Raw genomic sequence first — 20767 nt, forward strand, 5'->3', positions numbered from 1 at the left:
GTACTGAGCAATGGCGTCACGCCCAGAGAGTTTTACTTAAGCAAACTGCAAGCCTAGTTCTGGCGCCAGCGTGCAAGGTGGACAGTCTCCTCACGCAACAGACGCTTTGTGCTCTGGTCACGTGCTGCAGTGGGCCTAGGAGTCACAAGTGGACCCCCCTCAGTATTTCCGGGCCCTGGCACTGCATGGGGCCTCACTACCCTCCCTGCTCTGCACTTCGATTGTGGACATGAGGAAAATGTCCCCACGGGTCACTCAACTCTAGGCTCAGGCTTTGTAATGTTGTCATCGGCATAATTCAGATTTCACAGCTGGTCACGCCCACCAGTAAGCAACCAGTCCTCGCTTACATGTGTATTCACACACACACTCTCTTTCTCTCTCTCTCTCTCTCTCTCTCTCTCTCTCTCTCTCTCTCTCTCTCTCTCTGTATTACCTACTAAGTTTGTCACTCTCGCTTTCTCTTTCCTGAGAGACGGGGACAAGCACAGTGCTCACCGCCCATCCTCCAGCTAGTCTCCATGCCAATCTCCCGCCTTGGGTTACCTGGCCACCACATCCGAAGCCTCAAACAGCAGCTCTGCCTGCCTCTGGCAGAACAGGTTCAGCAGAGACAAACCATCTTCTGGGGCCTCGAAGCAACAGAATCTCATCAGTTGCCAGGGGTCAAGCCCACCTCAGGCCCCTGGAGTCTGAACACTCCGCTGGCCATTATATTCTAAGGTGGCCGCATGGCTAGCATCTTAAGGACACCATCTTTGGCAAAATTCCAAATTTATTTCCTCCCCGCGCCCCTCAGTGTCCTTGGCTGTCACTCTTCTGCGCACAGACTTCCTACGGCAGCCACAGTGGGCCAGTGTTTAAAGCTCAAAGAGCAAGTACCCTTGTTTCATAGATGTCATGTGACTTGTCAATGTCCTGCAGTCAAGGGCTGAGGCAACACTAAAAGCAAGCATCTCTCCTAACTCCCAAAGACCCTGTGGGCCTGAGGGAGGGGTCACAGTCATCTCGCCGTGGACCTGTTCAACCTCAGTCGTAGCTGGGACAAGAGAATCCATAGAATGGGTAGGAGTTGAGTGTGTGCATGCTTGTGCACACACGTGCACCCTGGAAGGGACACACACAACAGCAGGTTTGCAAGGACAGTGGATCTGCTGATGCCTCTGGTGTTTGCGGTGGAAATCAGCCACACCCAGGGATGTCCCTCCTCCTGACCCCTGGGCAGAAGAAAGCAGCCCACTGTGCCGCTAGGGATCTCAGCTCAACTTGTACAAACAGAGAACATTAATATGGTAACACCAAGTATATTTGGTCAAAGTTTTAAATGCGTTTTTGATTTTTAAAAAATTCATCTTATATTAATATTCAAACACATGTAAATTTACAGGTGAAGCCTCTGGGTATAAAATTTCAGGTTACCTTGGAATGGAGCAAACTGCTCAGGCGACTTCATTTTATCCACGAAGTCATTTATGTGGCCTACCATATTTAAAAGGAAGTTACCTACCCCAGAACATATGTCTACGAGGCAGAGAGCTCTGTCTCCCTGCTGTGAGCCGACATGGTGGGACCCTGGGCAGGCCTGCAAAGGCTGGACCTCACACCCTGGAAGGAACACTCCGTCTGACTTTGCTGAAGGGCCACTTCAAGGGGCGTCACTTGGCTTGAACATCACCATTAATAAGTTTCTCCCAGAAAATAAACCACATAGGTACAGAAGCACAGGTGGAGACCAGTATGTGACATCACCCAGCAACCGAACAGTGCAGCACAGAGCAGCGAGACTCTCCATACTACACTGGGTTACACAGAAAACAACCCGACATGCCTGCCATATGCACACGCTTCTGCCATTGCAGATTTCTTCATCTTCTTCCTCTTCTTAACTTAAAATACTGGTAGTGTAACGTGTGTGTGTGTGTGTGTGTGTGTGTGTGTGTGTGTGTGTGTGTGTGTGTGTAACATTCTCAAACTGGATGCGCGGAGGAATTAAGTGCTGTAAAGGGGACACTTGCATCCTAAGTTTTGAGAACCTGAGACATGGAAGGGTCACTATGGTGTCAGAGGATGTCCTTCCTGGTAAGTGTTTATTGGCTAAATGACGATGGCAATTACTTCTGGGAGCTGTCTGTGTGTCCTGATCATTAAAAACATCCTCTTGTAACCAAGTAATCCCATAATTAAGATTCCTACTTTCATATCACTTTAAATTTCACTGCAAGTAGGCTCCCTGGAGTATGTAATTATAATTTTAAATAAACCAACTCACTGGGAACCTTTCTTGACATTTTACAGAATAAAAGATTAGAAAAGTAAAAGATTTCATTATATTAATTTTTTTTTTAAATCCTAGTTTATTTTCCTGCTAGATTTGTCTATGGCTTCAAAGCTTGAGGGGCACTTGCTCGGATTCTGTTTGCTTTCATGATTTAATAAGTTGCCATCTCATCGTAAAGAGGGAAAGGTAAAGGCTTCATTTCATATGTAGGTTTATAACCAGCTTAAAGAAATCAATAATTTATATCTTTCGCCCCATCTATAGTTTCCGCTATCAGAATTGAAAAGTGGCTTTGGAATCAGCATGTTTTAAAACGATCAAACAACCACAGGAAGATTTACACTAACCAGCAGCTGGCTGCCACATGCCCAGGTAACCAATTCTACAATGCTGAAACTCTCCAAGGAGCCTCAGCCACCCCCACCCTCTGCATTTGCACTTGGGCAGTTCACGACTAGATTATTAAAACTCATGCTTTCTAAGCAAAACCTTTCACTTACGGACACTCAAAAGGTACATAAAAAAAGTGCAGGCTGCATTTCTCCTCTGCCATGCTTTTCCTCAGCAAGGTCCCATGTGAGGACTCAGAACACATCCTTACTACATTCAGAGTTCTCCACACTCCACCTAGGAGACGTTGGTTCTCCAACACAAACTCAAGGGGGAACAGGCAGCCACAACACGGACTCTAACTTTAAAGTGGCAAAGTGGCTGCCAAGACATCTTCATAGAGACCCCGCCAAAGTGGGAACCCAAATTCTGGTCACTTCTGAGCGAAGGCCATCACAGATATTGTGTGGTCATTCAAGAGGTTATTTCATTTTCATTTGGATGCCAGGAGCCGGCCGTCCTGTTTTGAAGAGCGAATGCAGAAGGCTGCCACAGGAGCGCAGGGGCCCCATGGGTAGCACAGGGCTTACTCCCCCTTCTGGAAGGTGACCCAGGAGTTTACTGCTGACTGACCCCCATCTGGGGGTGGTCCGCCTCTGGCTCCTCCTCCTCCACATCGGCACTGTATTCTTCAAATGCGTCATCATCGGCATCCGGAAGCCCCAGCAACTACAGGGAAGGAATTGGACAAGAAAAGCAATAGCCATAAGCACTGCAGGCAGAAGACCAAAGGCATCACATCCAAATGTATCTGCACCTCAAGAGGCTTAACACAGCGAGTGCATCCATGGACTCAACTCCCCCACCACGGCACCAACAAATTTAACAAAAGACACCGATTTCACCTGGTACCCTGGAGAGGCATGGCCCACAAACCAGTGGTTGGTAGATGCTTATGCCACACCCAGGGTCTTGGTGAATCACACACAGCACGAATAGTGCTGATGTCCCTTCAAGGGGTCCCCAAAACTAACCTTCTGCTTTATTCCCTCACTCAAATATGTGGTTATTTATTAAGAGTAGGACATAGATAAAGATGCTAAGACAACCAGGATGTGCAGTAGCAAAGGGTTAAATTGCATGGCATGTTAGTAAGAGGATCTTAAAATTGCAGTTTTAAGTAATTTAATGATATAAAATGAATATAAATGTAAAACATGGTAAAATTACATATTAATCATGATACAGATTTTCTTAAAATTCATATGGATGGATGCACAGAAAAAGAGACAGCAATGAAATATATTCAAATATTGAGGTTCTTAAATTTTTTACACTTATTTATTTTGTGTGTTTGCATGCATGCATGTATGCACCTATGTCACAACATGTGTCTGGACACAGGACAACGTACAGGAGTTGGTTCTCTCATTTCATCATATGAAGGTCAGAGAGTGAATTCAGGTCATAAGAGTTGGCAGCAAGTGCTGTAACCCATTGAGGTATCTCACTGGCCCCTTTTATTTTTATTAACTGTGTATGTGTGTGTGTGTGTGCGTTTTGAAGTATTTCTATAAGCCTGGGACTGTGGACAATGAATGTTTTGCCAGGATATACGTGCACTACATGCATGCTTAGTGTCCATATAGGTCGTGATGGGGCATTGGACCCATAAAGTAGGAGTTAGGAATGTTTGTGAGCCATCGTGAGAGTTCTTGGGATCAAACCTGGGTCCCCTGAGGGAGCAACAAATGCTCTAAACCATCTCCCCAGATTTCTTTTCAGCTATGCCCCACAAAGTTCTAAGATTATGATCAGGGAAACTTAGAACAAATTCAAGATAAATAGTTTTCAATTATGCATGTCCATATGCATGCATGTGTGCATGTCTATGTTTTCGGTATGTGCAAGTGAGTACTGGTACCCTCGGCAATTAGAAGCGTTGGATCCCATGGAGCCAGCCTTATAGGCTGCTGTAAGCCGCCGGCTGTGGGTGCTGGCAACTAAACTCAGGTCCTCTAGAAGAACAAGCACTCTTAACTGCTGAGCCATCCTTCCAGCCCCATGGTAACAGTTTTCAATGACACTGGCCTTTCATCAGATACTGAATAGTACTAATCACTCATAATCAATCTGAACCAAAACTTGTGTGCTGGCAGAAAGCCGAGGCCTTTAGTGCCCCTGGGCTTCTGCATGTGAAGATGGAATAAAGAGTGACCAGGAGATTTTTTTTAAACACCAATCCCCCAGACTTGTCACCCTCAGGCCATTTAATTAAGTGACCCTAGGAATGTAAACTTCAACTGTGTTAAGACTTGCTTATTCCTCACACAGCTTCTCTATCATCCCACTGCCCTTCCTCCACATTCCCTGTGGCTCAAATGGAAGAACAGTAAGCCAGAAGTCCCAACTAACACACTGTCTACAGAAAGTTCAGGTTCTAGAACTCTCAGGCTCAGACACCCAGGAATGTATGCAGGGCAAAACCATCTGTGAGGCATTACTGGTCACAAGCCAAGATGGCCACAGCTGACTGCCCACGCATGCTGCTGTCTCTGGAGTTTATGGCAGCCAATGTCTCAGACAGGTACTCCTCACATGAGGGGAAGGGCAGTGAGAGCACGTCTGAGCTTGTCCAGCCCTGGCATGCCAATCTCATGTGTCCTTGTGTACAGGAACTCGCTGGCATTCCCATGCCTTGCCTTGCTCAACCACAAAGCTCCCTTGGAACAGTCAGATTTACGTAGACTGCTAGGTCCACTAGACTACACGGGCCAATCCTGGAAAGGAAGAGCTGCCAACACTTGAGAATTAAAGTTCTCTGGGCCCCGGTCACCTGTGTGACTGAGTTCAGGTCCTGTGGGCAAAGATTCAAATTGCCTGAGGCTGTAACTGGCATGTGGCACCCTGAAAGGGCACACATCAGGCACCTCAGGCTGGTGTCTTTATGCTGGGGGTAGAGGTATGTGTGGCCTCTGGAGTCTAGAGCATCCTGGATCCACTAGTGCTTTGGTGTATACAGTGTGGCTTTGTGGCTTTAAGCATCCCTGCACACTTTTCACACTTGGGAGAAGCAGCATTTCTTACACTTGGCTGTGTCTCTGAGTCACCGAGAACACCACCTAGAGTACAGCCCTGGCTCAGTGGACCTGTCTCTGCATTTCTAACCTGCTCTGAGAGGGGCTCAGAAGCCGCACTTTGGGCAGCAAGACTAGTTCAAGCATTTGGGAGGATTTGAAACTGTCCTAAAACTCAAGATGAGTTTCAGTTTCAGTCTTCTCCATACTAGGAGAGAGAGGTAGATGCCAAGATCGAGGTAGGATTCGAGTGGGCAAGAGATGCGCTGTTGTAGGGTGGCACTGTCCTTCCTAAAAATAACCTTTTATCTCCTTTTGCTTTGTTTTCTTTTTCTTTTTGTTTTTGAGACAGGGTTTCTCTGTGTAGCCCTGGCTGTCCTGAAATTTGCTCTGTAGACCAGGCTGGCCTCAAACTCAGAGATCCGCCTGCTTCTGCCTGCTGAGTGCTGGGTTTAAAGGTGTGCGCCATCAGGACTACCGGGCTCAAAATGACAAGGTTTGACGGTTCCTAACATGAGCAGAAAAACAGAAGCTATAGAAAAGTTAAGTTTCTAACATTTAATGCCATTCCTGCAAGTCCCCATGGGCAAGAAAAAATATTATCGCGACCCCCACCCCCCTGGGTTTCTGCCCCACTTAGGCAGCTCGGCACCAGTGGATTCTTTCATTTCGTTAAGGTTTCTGACCAGCCAGTTGGAGCAGAAGCTACAATTTCACTGTTTTAGTCCATGAAGATATATTCCCTGCCTCCCCAGCAACCAGACACAACCTAAACCACCATGCCTAAAAGTCTCACACCAGTGTCCAGAACCGGAGGCTGTGTTTTTCTGGTAGGAAAAGAAAAGAAACAGTGACAGACTGTATCTTCAGAGATAAGACTGGGCCACTCGGAGGCAGAAGCCACGGGAGTGGGAGTGGGGAACCAGCAGCACTAAGGCCCAGCTAGGCCATCACAGTAACACGAGCCAAAACAGCATCCAACACCACCACGGGTACAGGAGCCAATCTCAATGAGGAGGAGAGGGAGGTGCCTCTCTGAGAGAGCTGAAAGTCCTCACACTCAGGTAACTTGTAAGAGAATCAGGCACTAGGAGACCACCTCTCCTCTCCTGCTCTGCTTGCTTCCCAGAAACTAACTCTGGTACTCATCATCAGTAAAAAATGAGTGGTACGGTCGCCCTTAATGAGCCCTGCTATCACTGGTCTATTATCTAGGTTGATCTTTCGAGGGCCAGCGAGTCACCTGAGAGTCAACCTAAGTGAGGAAAATGACTGTCTTTCCTGCCCATTCACCAGTGGTCTCTGAAGTCATTACCAGGGCACTGGGCGGTAACAATGAGTGGTAATGTCATCTGCATTCATGAGCCAATAGCATGCTTGAAGTGAGGAGCCTCTCTGAGATCTTCCTTCATGAGGCAGGAGGCTCCTCTAGTGGAGATAAATGGGGTCACTCCAGGTGAAAAGACAGACAGTTGCATGCAGTGACCACGTCCTGACACCAGCGCAGCTGGATTTTGACAGTCTTGGGTGTTCACAGTCTCATTCCCCATGGTCCCATTTTAAAGATGGAAACACAGAGGCTACTAAAACAGCAAGAAGCCACATGGCAAGAGACAGGGTCGTCTATCTACCTCAGGTATTTCTAAAGACTCTGACCCAGGCAACCAAGATGGGCTCTGCCTGGGTCAGCTCTCCTCCTACCTAGTGTGTTCCAGAATCTCTGCAGGAAGCCAGCGTCAAGTACTCTGACCTCAATGACATCCTCCCTAACTTCTAGCACATGTGACACTGGAAAACAATATAGCTTTTTTTTTTTTTAAGTGTTTTCCTATTATGTGACCATGATAGAAAACGTAGAGAATAGGAAAAGAAGAAAACAGAAATCACCCACAATGTGGAAGCTCTCCAGTACATGTCCCAGAGTAGACGTTTATCTTCCATATATATGGATTTGGTCCTCAGTGAGTTTATTACTTTGCAAAACCAGTGTTGATAACCTTTTTCTTGACCCCTCCAATACCTTTGAAAGGTCCCTTATCCAGCCAGCGCTTTCAGTAAGACATGTGTTGAAATCACACAGCAAATGTTCTTTCACTATCAAAACCCCAAGATTCCCCACATACTGCCTCACAGGCCCTACAGTCTCTTCACGCCAGTGTTCTGTGTGCTGTCTCTATCCTGTACACATTGGGGGCAGCGTCTGTTTGGTGCACAAAGGTCACCCGCAGCCAAACTGTGCTGCTTAATCTCCGCAGCAACCCGAAGCTAACCACTTCAGCAGTTTCCTCAACCTATAAACGGAGAACCTGAGAAACAGAGAGGTTAAATCCTCTAAGGCAGTCAGCCAGCAAGGGCCAGAACTGGGGTCAGAACTCCAGGGGCCTGCACAAGCAGCTTGTGGCACAGGCTCACAAACATCCTCTCAGAAAGATTTTCCCCAAGAACCCAGAGTGTAATGCCCTGGCCAAGGGGTGGCACCTCCGCTCTTTCTGCATAGCATCCTGCAGGATACAAGCTATGCCATTACCCTGGCCTCACCCTGTTCTGTGGCCATCGCTACTCCTAACCAGCTCCCAGATGGCAAAAGCCAAGCGTGCTATGCCATCCTTTATCTTCCGGAATAGGCCTCTGGTGATAAGATGATTAAAACATCTTGTGGGAAATATGATGAAGTGGCAGAAAAACTAAAGGAATATGATGGCTGAAAGAAAAAGAAAAAGTAACTTTTTCTTCAAAGATCCAGTTAGAGCCAGGTGTGGTGGTGCCACACGCCTTTAATCCCAGCCCTCGGGAGGCGGAGGCAGGCAGAAGAACTCTGTGAGTTCAAGGCCAGCCTGGTCTACAAAGCCAGTCCAGGACAGCCAAGGCTACACAGAGAAACTCTATCCTGAAAAACAAAACAAAACAAACAAAAAAAGATCCAGTCAGATTTCAGTGTGTAAGGAATGAAGCTTTGTGGTATTGGTGTAGGAAGTGCAGGCAAGAAGAAGGGCACACAGTCCTCAGACAGCTCCAGGTTGCAGTGTATTGAGGTGACACCACTCTTCAGGGTGTCATTGCCATGTGCCCAGCTTTAGCAAAGTCAAGCAACCAGGGTTGACTGAGCCCCCTCCCTCCCTGCACCCCCCCCCCCAGGCACCGGAAGGCTACAGAGAGATAAGTATATAGGCACAGGGCAGCATCAGGTGACCACTGGCAGCCTTGTGAAAACAATCGTGATTGGAAGGGGGCACACTAGTATTTTAAAGCTCCACCTCTGCACACCCAGCATGCAGCTATCTTAAGGCACAGGTGAACGCATTCTTGTTGGAGATGCCACCGTGCAGCTGCTGGCTGGCATGCAGGGGAATGCACCGCTGGTTTCCTACATCGTGCTCTCCCTGACTCTATAAAGTCTTCTCCAACAGGAACTCTCACCTAGGACAGCAGCAGCCAAACCCTGCCCGTGTCTCCTTTCTAAAGCCCAAAGCTCCACAGAGAGGTGAAAGGGGCAGGTGAGATGAGGGCACAAGTTTCCCCACTGAGTTCTTAGTCCCACCAACTTGGGTTCTAATAGCGCAGGCCCAAGCTTTTACCCCTGCAAGGCCTCCCAGCTTTCAGTCTACTGCCTTGAAGTTCCTTCACCGTGCTGCCAGGAAACTCAGGTTCCGTCTTCTTCTCAGTTTCTTACACTCCACTTCAAGCCAACAACAAGGCCAGCTGGGTCTACTTTCCAGGTTTCTCAGCAGTCAAGTCTCTCATGCCACACTCGCTATTTTTGAGCTGGCCTCACACCTGCCTGCAGACATGGCACTGTTCCTCCTCATCCTGCTGACAGCCCACCTGAGCACTTTAGTTGGCAAGAGGGCACCACTCAAAACAGGGCATCATCACGGCCCTCCTGTTCTATTCAGGCTCTCCACAGCTGGCGAAGCCAAGGCTCCCCACAGCTATGAGGTCCTATGTCCTCCTGGACTCCACTTTCACTGTGCTTAGATGCCCAACTCCAAACCCAGTGGCTCCGTGGACACCTGCTCCATGAAGAACACAGGCAATCTCCTGCCCCTAGGTTTTCAGACCTGATAGCCTTTGGGTCTGACACACCTCACCCTGGCTTTCCTCACGGTCATGGCTGACTCCAAAATATCCTTCCCGCTGAAAACTCCCAGACAAAAGCCACTAAAGTTTCATTTCTCCTAAAGGAAGACTGAAGGATTAGGACCAAGCCTTCCACTGAGAACAACTAAGATATTTTCAAGCATTTGACATGGAAATAGCCTCTTGAGTATGCAACATTTTGGAAGCCAGAGAGGTCGCCCTAACCTGACTGGGAAAGTGAGAAAGTATATTGTCCTTTCTGACTGTTCTAAGAATGAGGTCAAAGCCCAGGGTCCGCTAAGGGAACAGACTACAGCGGGATCTCCACTTTAACCAGGAGCCCTCCAAAGGCCCACGATCCTGGAACAAAGACAAGGTAAAAAAGATGAAGAGAACAGGAGACAAGCTCTGAAGCCTGTCTTATCATCACATAGAGTGCCTGGGAACCGCAAACCAAGTAAGTATTAAAGGTCATCTCAGGCAGACAGGGCTCTCAAGTTCTGACATGGCCAACAAAGTCCTCTCTGGAAGGTACTGTCATCTTGGGCCCCTGGCTATTTCTATCCATGAACACGCGCACACACACTCACCTGAACTTAGACAACGCCACACGCAAATGCGGGATACCAGAAGTGCGAGCCAGGAGACACGAAAGATGCCAAACACAATTTGCTAACCTTGAAATGTTAGAACGCCAGACCAGCTGTTATGCAACCAACCTCCCTGTGTTCAGACGACTACAATGCAAGCTTGAAATCTTTAGCAGAGAAGTAGAGGACACTGAAGAGGATTCAGAAATAGACAGAAATGCCACAGCATACCACTGAATGCATGGAAGATAACCGCAGTGGGCAAACTAGGGCAGGGCCATCGATGATGCTAGGGATGACTATGGGAGAGAGAGAGTGAAGCAAGGAGTCATCAAACTAGGAGCGAGCGTTCGCTTGACGTGTTCCTCAGCTGGCATGAAAGCAGACCGTCAGCTTACCCCGGAAATACACTGTCCGGAACCTGGAAGGGGAGGGCAAGCTTTATGGAAGTGGTTTAGAGAACTGAGACAAGAAGAGAAATGGGTATCCAATGCCGCCCTTCCCCACAAGCACAAACGTGAACAACCTTTATCCAGATGTCCATGACCCCGAGGCAAACACCAGCATGATAAAACAAAACAAAACAAAACAAAACCAAAAAACACAGCTTCTAGGAATACTGGGAATCTACTGGGTGAGAACTAGACTATGCCATTGCCTCATAAAGGCTCTGTTTGTTTCTTCCTTGTCAGTACTTCTCAGCTCAACTAATACCAGGAACAGCCATCTTCACCAGACAGCACACTGCATCCCGCCTTTGGCATCCCCACACTGGCCGCTGTCTCTATATTACAGTGAGGGCAAGCAGACAGGAGAATAACCCTGGGTCTGCCCACTTTCCAGACCATCCCTACTATCATGGTGCAGTTATGGAGGGGCGGGGACAGGGTGGCTTCAGAAGCCATGCAGAAACCTACAGGTCTGAAGGACTTGAAGACTTTTTCCAAGACTTCATGAAGCGTCTTCTTGCCGCAGGAAGAGATGTAGTCCTGTGCTAGCTGCAAGAAGGGCAGGCAGTCCTCGCTCTCGCTCCACACGTGCTGCGGCCCACAAGGGCAAGGAGAAACAGAGAACAGAAGTCATTACCCCCGAGTTTTAAACACTCCCGCATTCCAAGTCAGCCTGTCTCACAGACTGAAAGCCATCCACTCGTTCTTCGATCAAGTCCTCGGAATTTCCCCCAGGCTCTGTGCTCTCAGTTTCACGCGTTAGGCCTCCGACAGGCACCGCCCCGCCCCGCCTTCCCCCCCCCCCCCCCGCAGGCGCACAGGGGTGATTTTAAAAGAGGAGGGAGGATAAAGCAGAGCCTTGGCCATCAGAGTGCAGAACTTTGCTTCCAGCTACAGCTGAAGAATGAATTAACTAGTTTGTAATCCTGATCTTGGAACAAGATGTTCCCTCAGCAAATCGGCCCTTGAATGGGGGGTGTTGGCAAACTTCTTCAAGATGAAACGGACTTAGGAGAATGTACAAGGTCGGCACTGAGTCCCTTCGGAAGCTTGCTCCTCCCCCTGGGTCCTCGTTCCCTCAGGAACAAGGTGGGCGTCCTAGCCAAGCATCCACTGGTCAACCCAGCACATGTGGCCCAGAGTTGCTGTTGCTCCTGAGGCTGGGGAAGATTTATTATGTGAGGAAACCCATGTTATCACTTCTTTATAATTAAAGCAAGGTTTTCCCCATAATGGTCAGAGATCAAAAATAAGCTAGACTCTGGTGAGGCCTGGAGGAAGAAACCCTGGATCTGCAGAATCAACCAGCCAGGAACACGGGGTGTACCCCACGAGTATCAAGGGTCCTGCCTCGAGGGTTTCAACTAATGGCATATGCTGAGGCCTGGGAAGAGGGAAAGTGTCTAATGGATGGGACGACACAGAGGCTAGGTAGCAGGAGACACAACCTAGTTAGAGAGAGGTCCAAGGTGTCCAAGAGAGCCATACGGCACCCCTGCCTGCTTCTATTTACGGACCCGAGCAGGGCATTACCACAGAAAGTTCAGTTTGCCATGCACCGAGGACATCACCTGGCCTTCCTTCTCACTGCAGGGTGTCTAAGAAGAGTTGTGCAGACTTCTGTCTGACCCAGCTGGGGTCTAAGCGAGGGCAAGTGGGTGCTGATGTGTCACCTCACACTCCAGTTGTCTGTGACACAGTTGTAATGGTGGCTTTCCAACCCACCCAGCTGCTCTAACACCAGCAGGGTCCTCCAGTGTTTCTCCAAGCCTACCTCACCAAGCCACTGCAGAGCTCCTCACACCCTTCCCTACCACAAACCCTAACGCCCTGGAGATGCTGAGATAGGTAACCACTCCTCACACAGTGCAGAAGGCCAACAATACGGAGCACTCCCCAGTCCACTGTCTCACTTATTCTCAGCCAATAGAGGCGCAACAAGAGCCTCAAGATACTTTAACGAGCTTCGCACGGCCTTTGCTTCCTCCTGCACGTTTGTAAAGCTCCAGATTGTTTTAAGTTCGAATCCATGGTAGAAGTGGGGTTAGCACCTACCGCCACGTAGCTTTCTGTCTGCCTTCCCCAGGCACAGTGTGAATGTAGAGTGAAAAGCAAAAGGCTTATCATCGTGTGGGCAGTGCCGGCTGGTAGCCGGTGCCTTGTCTGTAAGCAGTGGGCACAGCGTACTTTTTCTCCCCTTCTGCATCTGCAGGACTGGAGAGTGACAAGGTGGGCTTTGCACCTGCCACAGAGTCACAGGATGAGTAAATCAGACACCCAGTGTGACTTTGCTGTGATTGCCCTCCTAGACCACTTGGGTTGAAGTCAATTCATAAGCAAGTAGATCTTAATAAATAAATAAGTCCACATAGACGTCTTGGTTTAAAGTGCACTTGGACTTTAAATTACAAAGCAAACAGAAGTGTACCATGTAGGCAATAGCAGAATGGCAGTACGGCCAACTTCTGGTGGTGGAGTGCGGTCAGTTAAGTATTTCTAGGTTTCTTTAGTCTTGGGAAGACACTCTTCGCCCACCATCTCCCGACTTCACTTCTGGAGCTATTTATTGCTATGTGTTGGAGAAGGGAGAGTTGAGCCCCATGAAGGAGCCTTCTGCCTAAATAGCCTTCATCTACTGGTGTACCTGTACCAGGAGTCACAGTCTCATTGGTTTTATGAGCTTAAGAAAATAGAATTGTGGGGCCTGGAGAGATGGCTCAGTGATTAAGAGCACTGCCTGCTCTTCAAAAGGTCCTGAGTTCAATTCCCAGCAACCACATGATGGTTCACAACTATCTATAATGTGATCTGATGCCCTCTTCTGGCCTGCAGGTGTACATGCAGGCAGAACATTCTATACATAATAAATTAATAAATAAATATTTTTTAAAATTAAAATTAAAAAGAAAATAGAATTGAAGCCGGGCGTGGTGGAACACACCTTTAATCCCAGCACTTGGGAGGCAGAGGCAGACGGATCGCTGTGAGTTTGAGGCCAGCCTGGCCTACAAAGCGAGTCCAGGACAGCCAAGGCTACACAGAGAGACCCTGCCTCAAAAACAAACAAACAAACAAACAAACAAACAAACAAAAAGAAACTAGAATTGAGGGCTTTGCCAAGATGGCTCAGGGTTAAGAGCACTTGCTGCTCTTCAGGAGGAGCTGGTGTGATCCCTGGCACCCACACGACAGCTCACAACTGTCCAGCTCCAGTTCTAGGGGAGCCAGCACCTCTGTGCACATTAGGCACACATGCAGTACACATATATTCATACAGGGGAAAGACACATACACATAAAATAATAAATAAATCTTAGACAAAATGAAAAAAGCCTTAACTGGAATCACTGTCTACAAGACAACAAAAAGGGATATGGGCTTGGGTCAGACAGACCCAGGTGGACAGGGCAACTGAAAAGACATCATTTACCAACTGCTAACCATCTTCTATCTACTGTCTTAAAAAAATAAAGAAAACATTTTATTTTAATTAAATTACTTCTATCTAGCAGTGTTACAATACAAGATGAGATGACCTGAGAAGTGAGCCTGCAATGTGTGTGCGGGCAGGGAGAGGGAGAGTGGATAAAAGAAAGATAATAAAAGGAAAAAGGAAAGAAACATAAAAGCGGTGGTGAGAAGAGACCAGGCAGCCAGGTGAGAGGGCAGAGCCTCCGATCAGGGTCTGAAGTTAATTTCATAGAAGGACGAATGAGTAGCTAAAGCCTCAAAGCTCTGGGCCATAAGGGACAGCCACTCTGACCGCAGCCAGAAACTACTTCAAGCACATACACGAGACACCCACGTTAGCGGGAGTGGGGGGGGGGGGGACAGCAGGAACTGGAGACAGTGGCTGCTGACACAGAAATAGCTTAGCTGGGTGTGTCAGACTGAAGAATAGCAGCTGCCCCTTGGTGCAGACGGTGCTTGGAGCCAGGGTGAGCAACAGGCCTCCAGTAATGGCAAGAGGTGTCAAGGGGGCCGGAAGTGATGCAGAGCAGGGTTCCTACCCCTTGTCACTCACCCGGAAGCTTGTTTCAATGCAGATTTCCAGGCCCACCTCCCAGAGTTTTTGATTGAAGGGGGTTACATTTCAATTTTTTTTTTTCTTCATAGATTACTCAAGCAATCCTGGCCACAGCCACGAGCTGCAGTGATGTGGCCTTCACTGCCCCCGCCCCGAGCGGCCTGCCTCTCCTACAGCAAACGCCCAATGTGAATGAACACTGTGCAATTATATGCCATCTGTGGCTCTTTCTGTTACATCAGGCGTGAGCTCACCCAGCTAAAGCAACACCAGCCAGTCCACCTGCAGCAGAAAGGGAGCATGCTCCACTTTCTATATAGAGATGACAGGGTCTGGCCATCAAAACGTGACATTAGGTCATTAGGATGAGACTCCCACTAAGCTCTTGCTGTCTTTGGGGGCACGCTTGCTAGACTCGCTGCTACGAGCTGGTGAGACCAAGAGGGGTTCAGGGCACACACATTATTCCCTGAACGGTCTAGAACAAGCTCTACTCGCTCCACATTCCCACTGTACTAAACATCCTATGTAATCTAAGCCAGTTGAGGCTTACAGGGACGTGTGTGTAAACACATCATTTCATGTAACAGCTCTGAATAGCCTCAGATTTTGGCATCTAAAGAAAGAAGGTCCCGAAACCAACCACCCCATGGACCCAGTAAAGCGTCTCCTCTTGCTCCGTGTTTAATTGGCGTCTCAATCTAAAACTGATTGATGTCTGTCCACAGAGCAGACAGAGCACAGGAGCCACGAGCCACCTTGTGGCACCCAATGTACTCGCACACCCAGTGGGAAGAGCACAGTCAGCCTTACCTGAGGCAGCCTACTCACTGTGGTGAGCACTCCGTCAGGGAGGAAAACTGAGGCTCAAAAGGTTAAAGGACTCGCTGGTGGCTACCGGAGCAGCACGAGGCAGAGAGCACCCCACAGAGATTTTGCATGCATGCCCTTAACTGCCTCTGTGCAAGCAAAAGTTAGAAGGGGTCTGAAGGCCACAGGCGTCTGCCTGAAGACTGCCTATCAGACTACGGGTCAGGAGCTCCTCGTTCCCAGCCATGTGGACTCGTACCAACCCAACTTTCCCCTCTTCATGATTAGCTGAATATACAAGTGGCTTTGTTCTTGAAAATAGCCTCCAGGAGTAAGGCAACGCTGCTGTGCGCCTGACTCCTCACACAGCACTCACAGTAATCATGGGTCACAGTGTGATTATCCCATTTTGTGATTGGGGCAGCCAAAGAGATGCTTACTCTCCTTCACACCATCACAGAACCACACCGTAGTTCCATTTAAATACGTCACAGAGGCAGGCTCACCAACGAGAACTACGTAAACGCATCTAAGAGCTGAGTACCGAGTCCCTCCATGTGTTGGGTTTCTTTATGACTATTGGTAGTTGTTTGGGCTTGAGGGGATGAAACTGCACAGAAATGTGGAGCCAAACGTGTTTCTGATGGGTTGTCTGAAAAGGTGGCACTGTAAGGTAAACAGAGACCTCCTCGCAGTCAATCATTTCTATTCTATGTGATAAGCAGGGCACTCTTCAATTAGCGGACAAGCCAGTGCTCCAACTGGACACAAGCTTGCGTATTTGTGAGTGTACAGGTGCACATGCACACAAGTACACACACACAGGGTGGGGTTGAGATTCTATTCTCCCATACCTAAATGGCTACCCACAATCCCCTTCTCAGACCTGACAGCTGCCCTCCCCCCCAACCGAAAACCATCTGAGTTGGTAGGAGAAGTGCAAGTGCCTGTTCCCACTCCCTGGGTGGCACAGGCTTTCTGTCACAAGCCCAAGCATGGTGGGCACTTTGGAAAAGGGCTACGTTGGCAGGTGGCCTGTGAAGTGAGGAGACAATAAGGGGTCCAGGAACTGGCCAGAGGAGCGTCGATCAAAAGGACTCTTGTTCTTGAGCCCCTGGGACTGCCACACCCAATTTTCAGTGAAGGCCAGAGACTCTGGGCTAACAAAGTCTCTTACATACTAATCCTCTATTTCCTCATCTCCAAAACGGGTACAACATCTACCTTATAGAATGTTTGTGAATTAGAAGTCATCTTTCAAAGCTGATTAGATGGCTCACTGGTTAAAACGTTTGCTGTACAACCATGAGGGCCTGAGTTCAGATCCCTAGCACCCACGTAAAAAGTTGTAACCCCAGCTGTTGGCAGCAGACACAGTAGAAGACAGGCTCCTGGAGACTTGCTGGCCAGCAAGGATGCTCTAGACAGAGAACAGCAAGTGCCAAGGCCCTGAGGCAGGAAGTGCCTGTGACCTAGGAACTTGGAAGTGGCAGAAGACAGGCCATGTAGAGGTTTGAGATCCTCCTGCTTCTGCGGGGATTACAACCACGCCCAGCTAGAAGATGCTGGTGGAGGCAGCTGGGTGCAGTAAGAGACAAAACACGGGAGGGCTCACCCTTGAGTGCCCTCACAGGCATGGAGGAAAACAAGAGGGCACGGTATATGCTTCACCTACACGGGGCGGGCGGGCAGAACGCAGATGATCTGCACACAGGGAGTGGGGAAGAGTAGAAATTACGGTTTTGGAACTGGAGCTGGAATCTATCATATGGATGGCCAGAGTCACGTTTACAGTGATTACAGTAACACAGGCTCTCACATATGAGCACTGAGCACAGGCTAGGCATGCTCCTCAGCAGTCCTGCCAGGCACTCAGTGACAAAGCAGCCACTTGAAGTCAGGTAACAGGAGGTCACAGTTGTGTAAGCCTGGCAGAGAGAGATTCAATGATGTCCCCAAGCACACAGGCAGAAGTGGGAGCTTGGGTGTCTGAGAAGAATCGGGATTAACCACTGCCACATTGCTTCGGAGCTAGCTAATAGTCCTTATAGGCACGGTGCCATTTGTATGTTGGATAGCTCTGACCCAGGAAAGACCAAGCCTTCACTGGTGTGCTCTTAAACTTTGTACACTGAGAGATGCTATATAATATTCTTTTTTCATGTTTTTAATATATATTTTATTAATTTATTCATATTACATCTCAATTGTTATCCCATCCCTTGTATCTTCCCATTCCTCTCTCCCTCCCTCCCATTTTCCCTTTACTCCCCTCCCCTATGACTGTGACTAAGGGAGACCTCTTCCCCCTGTATATGCTCATTCTTACTGTTAACAAAGTCTTCAAATAGCAGAGGTGCCACTTAAATTTCTTCAAAATGCTTAACAGATTCCCTTAGAAAAATGACAAGACTCTGGCCTGGTCTGGTACAGAATCGAGAGACAGTGTTGGGCTGACCTGGAGCTACTGTGTATACAAATGTTAACTGCTTGCCCCAAGAGCCTTACTGTTAGCAATTCTCATGTATCCAAAATGACTCTGGCTAAATGAAGTTGCCTACTGCCTGGACTGGGCAGAAGAGCGATAGGCGGAGCCAAGGTTCCTGGGCTTGGGGGTGGCAGAAGGACCACCAGGAGAAAGATGAAGAAGAGGTAGAGAAAGGGCATGGTGATGAAGAACTGACCTGATGGAGAGGAGCACCCCTAAGGAACATGTGCAAGCATCTGTGGGGGTTTGGCTGGGAAACAGACAAGACATCTTAAAGGGTTAACATCTTCTGCCCACCTCCAGTGCATTAAGGCACTAACCGGTTTCTGTGTCTTTTATTTATATAATATCGAGTTAAGGAATAACTGCTACCGTATTGGTAGCCAACACTAATTAATAGAACCATTAGTTCATTTTACAGGACGGTCTGCTTAAGAAAACACCTATGGCTGGCAACTTGCCTCCAGAAACTTTGAGAACGTTCTAGTGTGTCCAAAGAATTATCTTCTGCTTTCCTTATCTCCTCCGTGTAGTGGCCAGCCAACACTCGGCTCGTGCTAAGAAGAGCTGATCTGTGCTTACATGACTCAATAACCGACCTGTCTCCGCTGTGAAGTCTGTTCTATGCTGAGGTATTGTTTTTTTAAATAGGGTCTCAGGATCCTAGACTGACTTCGAACTTAGGCGACAGCCCAAGAAGACCTTGAATTTCTGATCCATCTGCTTGCACCCTCCTTCTAAATGTAGGGATTACAGACTTATACCATCCAACACACACATCCCATCCCCACTTCTGCAGTGTTCGGCATCCAACTCTACATTTTAAACATGATACGCAAGTGCTCAACCAATTGAGTTACATCCTTACTCAGGTCCAGGTAAAGGATTTTACAAAGACAGTGGGGAACATCAGGTATCTGAACTTTAAATTTGCAGGACACTTGCTGTGCATCGGAACACTAGGTGTACCTCAAGGTCTGCCAGAGAACTGGTATTAATAAACTAATTTTGTGGATAAGCAACTCAAGTGGATAGAACCTAAATCTAACCCCCACCGAAAGCCAGGAGTATACTTTATTGGCCAGACGTGCATTAGCCTATACTGTCCTGTTCAGGTCTCAGGGATCCTAGACTGAACTTCCCATGGGTTGGGTGTGGCGACCCCGGGGGAGAGGGAGGGAGGAGGGCCAAGTCCAGCTTTGTCATCCCACCTGCTGAGCCAAACAGATTGATGCACCACCCATCTCCTTTGCAGCAGCTGCAGCAGCGCCTGCTCCAGCCTCAGGCCAGCGACCACACGATAACCCTCATCCCCAGCTGCCTCCATCTTACATTTGGGGACTATTATTTATAGTGCTTACAAACACTCTATGGCGCGCCATCCCCGCCCTTCCTCCACGCCTCCCATCACAACCTCGTGCTCTCCGCATCCCTTTCCTAAAGTGTAGGCGCCAGAATCTCTAGTGGGAGGGATGCAGGCCAAAGGTTCGGCCACCATAGTTTGTGGTTCTGGTCTCTGTGGGACAGGGTGTATGGGTTATTCCTCTGGAAAAGCCAAAAGGCCTCGGTGGGGTCACAGTAGCCTCACGGCAGGCCAGAACCTGCACTGGCTACACACACTTGCTGGCAGCTCACTGAGGAGCTAGGGAAGCAGGGGGCTCGGGATAGGCGTGCCCCAGCGCGAGAGCGCGCGCGTGCACGCGCGTGCATTTTCAAGCTCCAGGGCGTAATTCCGCAAAGAGGGTCCAAAAGATCTAGCATTGCGGGTGTGGACGGAGGCTTTGTGTTCTTCCGAGGGACTCTCAGGCTGGGGCGAGGGCCCGGCCAGAAGGGGCGGCTGCAGAGTTGTTTCTGAGACCCCGATGGGGAGGGACACCTCCTCTGGACCGGATCTTGGGCTATACACCCCGCCCGGCGGGTGCCACACAAGGACTCCCCTGGGATGCTCTGAGCCACGCGCCGCGCCGGGCACGCGGTGATCCGGGAGGTCCCCTCACCTCCAGTCCCGGGTCCCCCGGTCCTCTGCCGCCGCCATCCGGCCCACCCGACCGCCCAGGAGGAGCTCGGTCGAAGAGGAGCGCGCCCTCCCTAGGTACTCACAAAACTGTCGCCGCTGCCGTTGTCCGGACACAGCACGTAGAAGGATACGCCTGGGTCGGCGTAGAAGTCCATCCTGCGCTCGGTCTCCTCGGCGGCGATGAGCTCGAAAGGCGTGCTGGAGCACCACTTCTCCGCGACATCTGCCAGCTGCTGGAAGTCCATGGCGGCGCCGCCCGCGCCTCCTCCGGGGCTCGCGGCTCCCGGGTCTGTTTACACCGCCCGCTCCGCCTCCGCCCCGCCCCCACCCCCACCGCCCGCCTCGAATGGAACCGAAGCACTCAGGGCCCCGCCAGCCCGGGGCCGCCTCGGTTCGTGACGTCACCATCACTGGCCAATCCCCCGAGCCCGACCCAGAGCGGCCTCGGAGCTCGGTGACGTCAGGATATGGGCGGGGCGCCCATCCCGGCAGGTGGCGTTGGTGTGGGGCGGGGCTGCCTCCGACCCCTGGCTTGGAGCCAGTTGGGAAAGCGTTCCCCAAAATCCACTATAAATGCGAGGGGCACGCCCAGAACTACAGACAGCTTGGCCCTTGCCAGGACTC

At 49.4% G+C, this 20767-nt stretch overlaps 1 protein-coding gene across 2 annotated transcripts; it reads right to left on the bottom strand.

Moving 5' to 3' along the window:
- Positions 1-1009: 1009 nt before the first annotated feature.
- Positions 1010-20461, bottom strand: Mturn (maturin, neural progenitor differentiation regulator homolog). 2 transcript variants are annotated; one of them, XM_051152335.1, is made up of 4 exons: positions 20227-20461; positions 11270-11392; positions 3242-3337; positions 1010-2861 (listed from the first exon to the last, which is right to left on the bottom strand). In XM_051152335.1, exons 1-4 carry the CDS (start codon positions 20386-20388, stop codon positions 2775-2777), a joined length of 468 nt encoding a protein of 155 aa, XP_051008292.1. In that variant the 5' UTR covers positions 20389-20461; the 3' UTR covers positions 1010-2774. The 2 variants fall into 2 exon arrangements, with proteins under 2 accessions (XP_051008292.1, XP_051008291.1); XM_051152334.1 differs by having other exon boundaries at positions 1010-3337; positions 20227-20455.
- Positions 20462-20767: the final 306 nt, after the last annotated feature.

The sequence above is a fragment of the Acomys russatus genome, chromosome 10, assembly GCF_903995435.1.
Source record: "Acomys russatus chromosome 10, mAcoRus1.1, whole genome shotgun sequence".
NCBI lineage: Eukaryota > Metazoa > Chordata > Mammalia > Rodentia > Muridae > Acomys > Acomys russatus.

Excerpts from the sequence above, each read along its gene's own strand:
- Mturn (XM_051152335.1), bottom strand. The coding sequence starts at position 20,388 with ATGGACTTCCAGCAGCTGGCAGATGTCGCGGAGAAGTGGTGCTCCAGC. Across the intron at positions 11,393-20,226 it reads ACGGCAGCGGCGACAGTTTT|CACGTGTGGAGCGAGAGCGA; the intron begins GTGAGTACCTAG and ends TGTGGGCCGCAG. Across the intron at positions 2,862-3,241 it reads CGGACCACCCCCAGATGGGG|TCCTCACATGGGACCTTGCT; the intron begins GTCAGTCAGCAG and ends ATGTGTTCTGAG.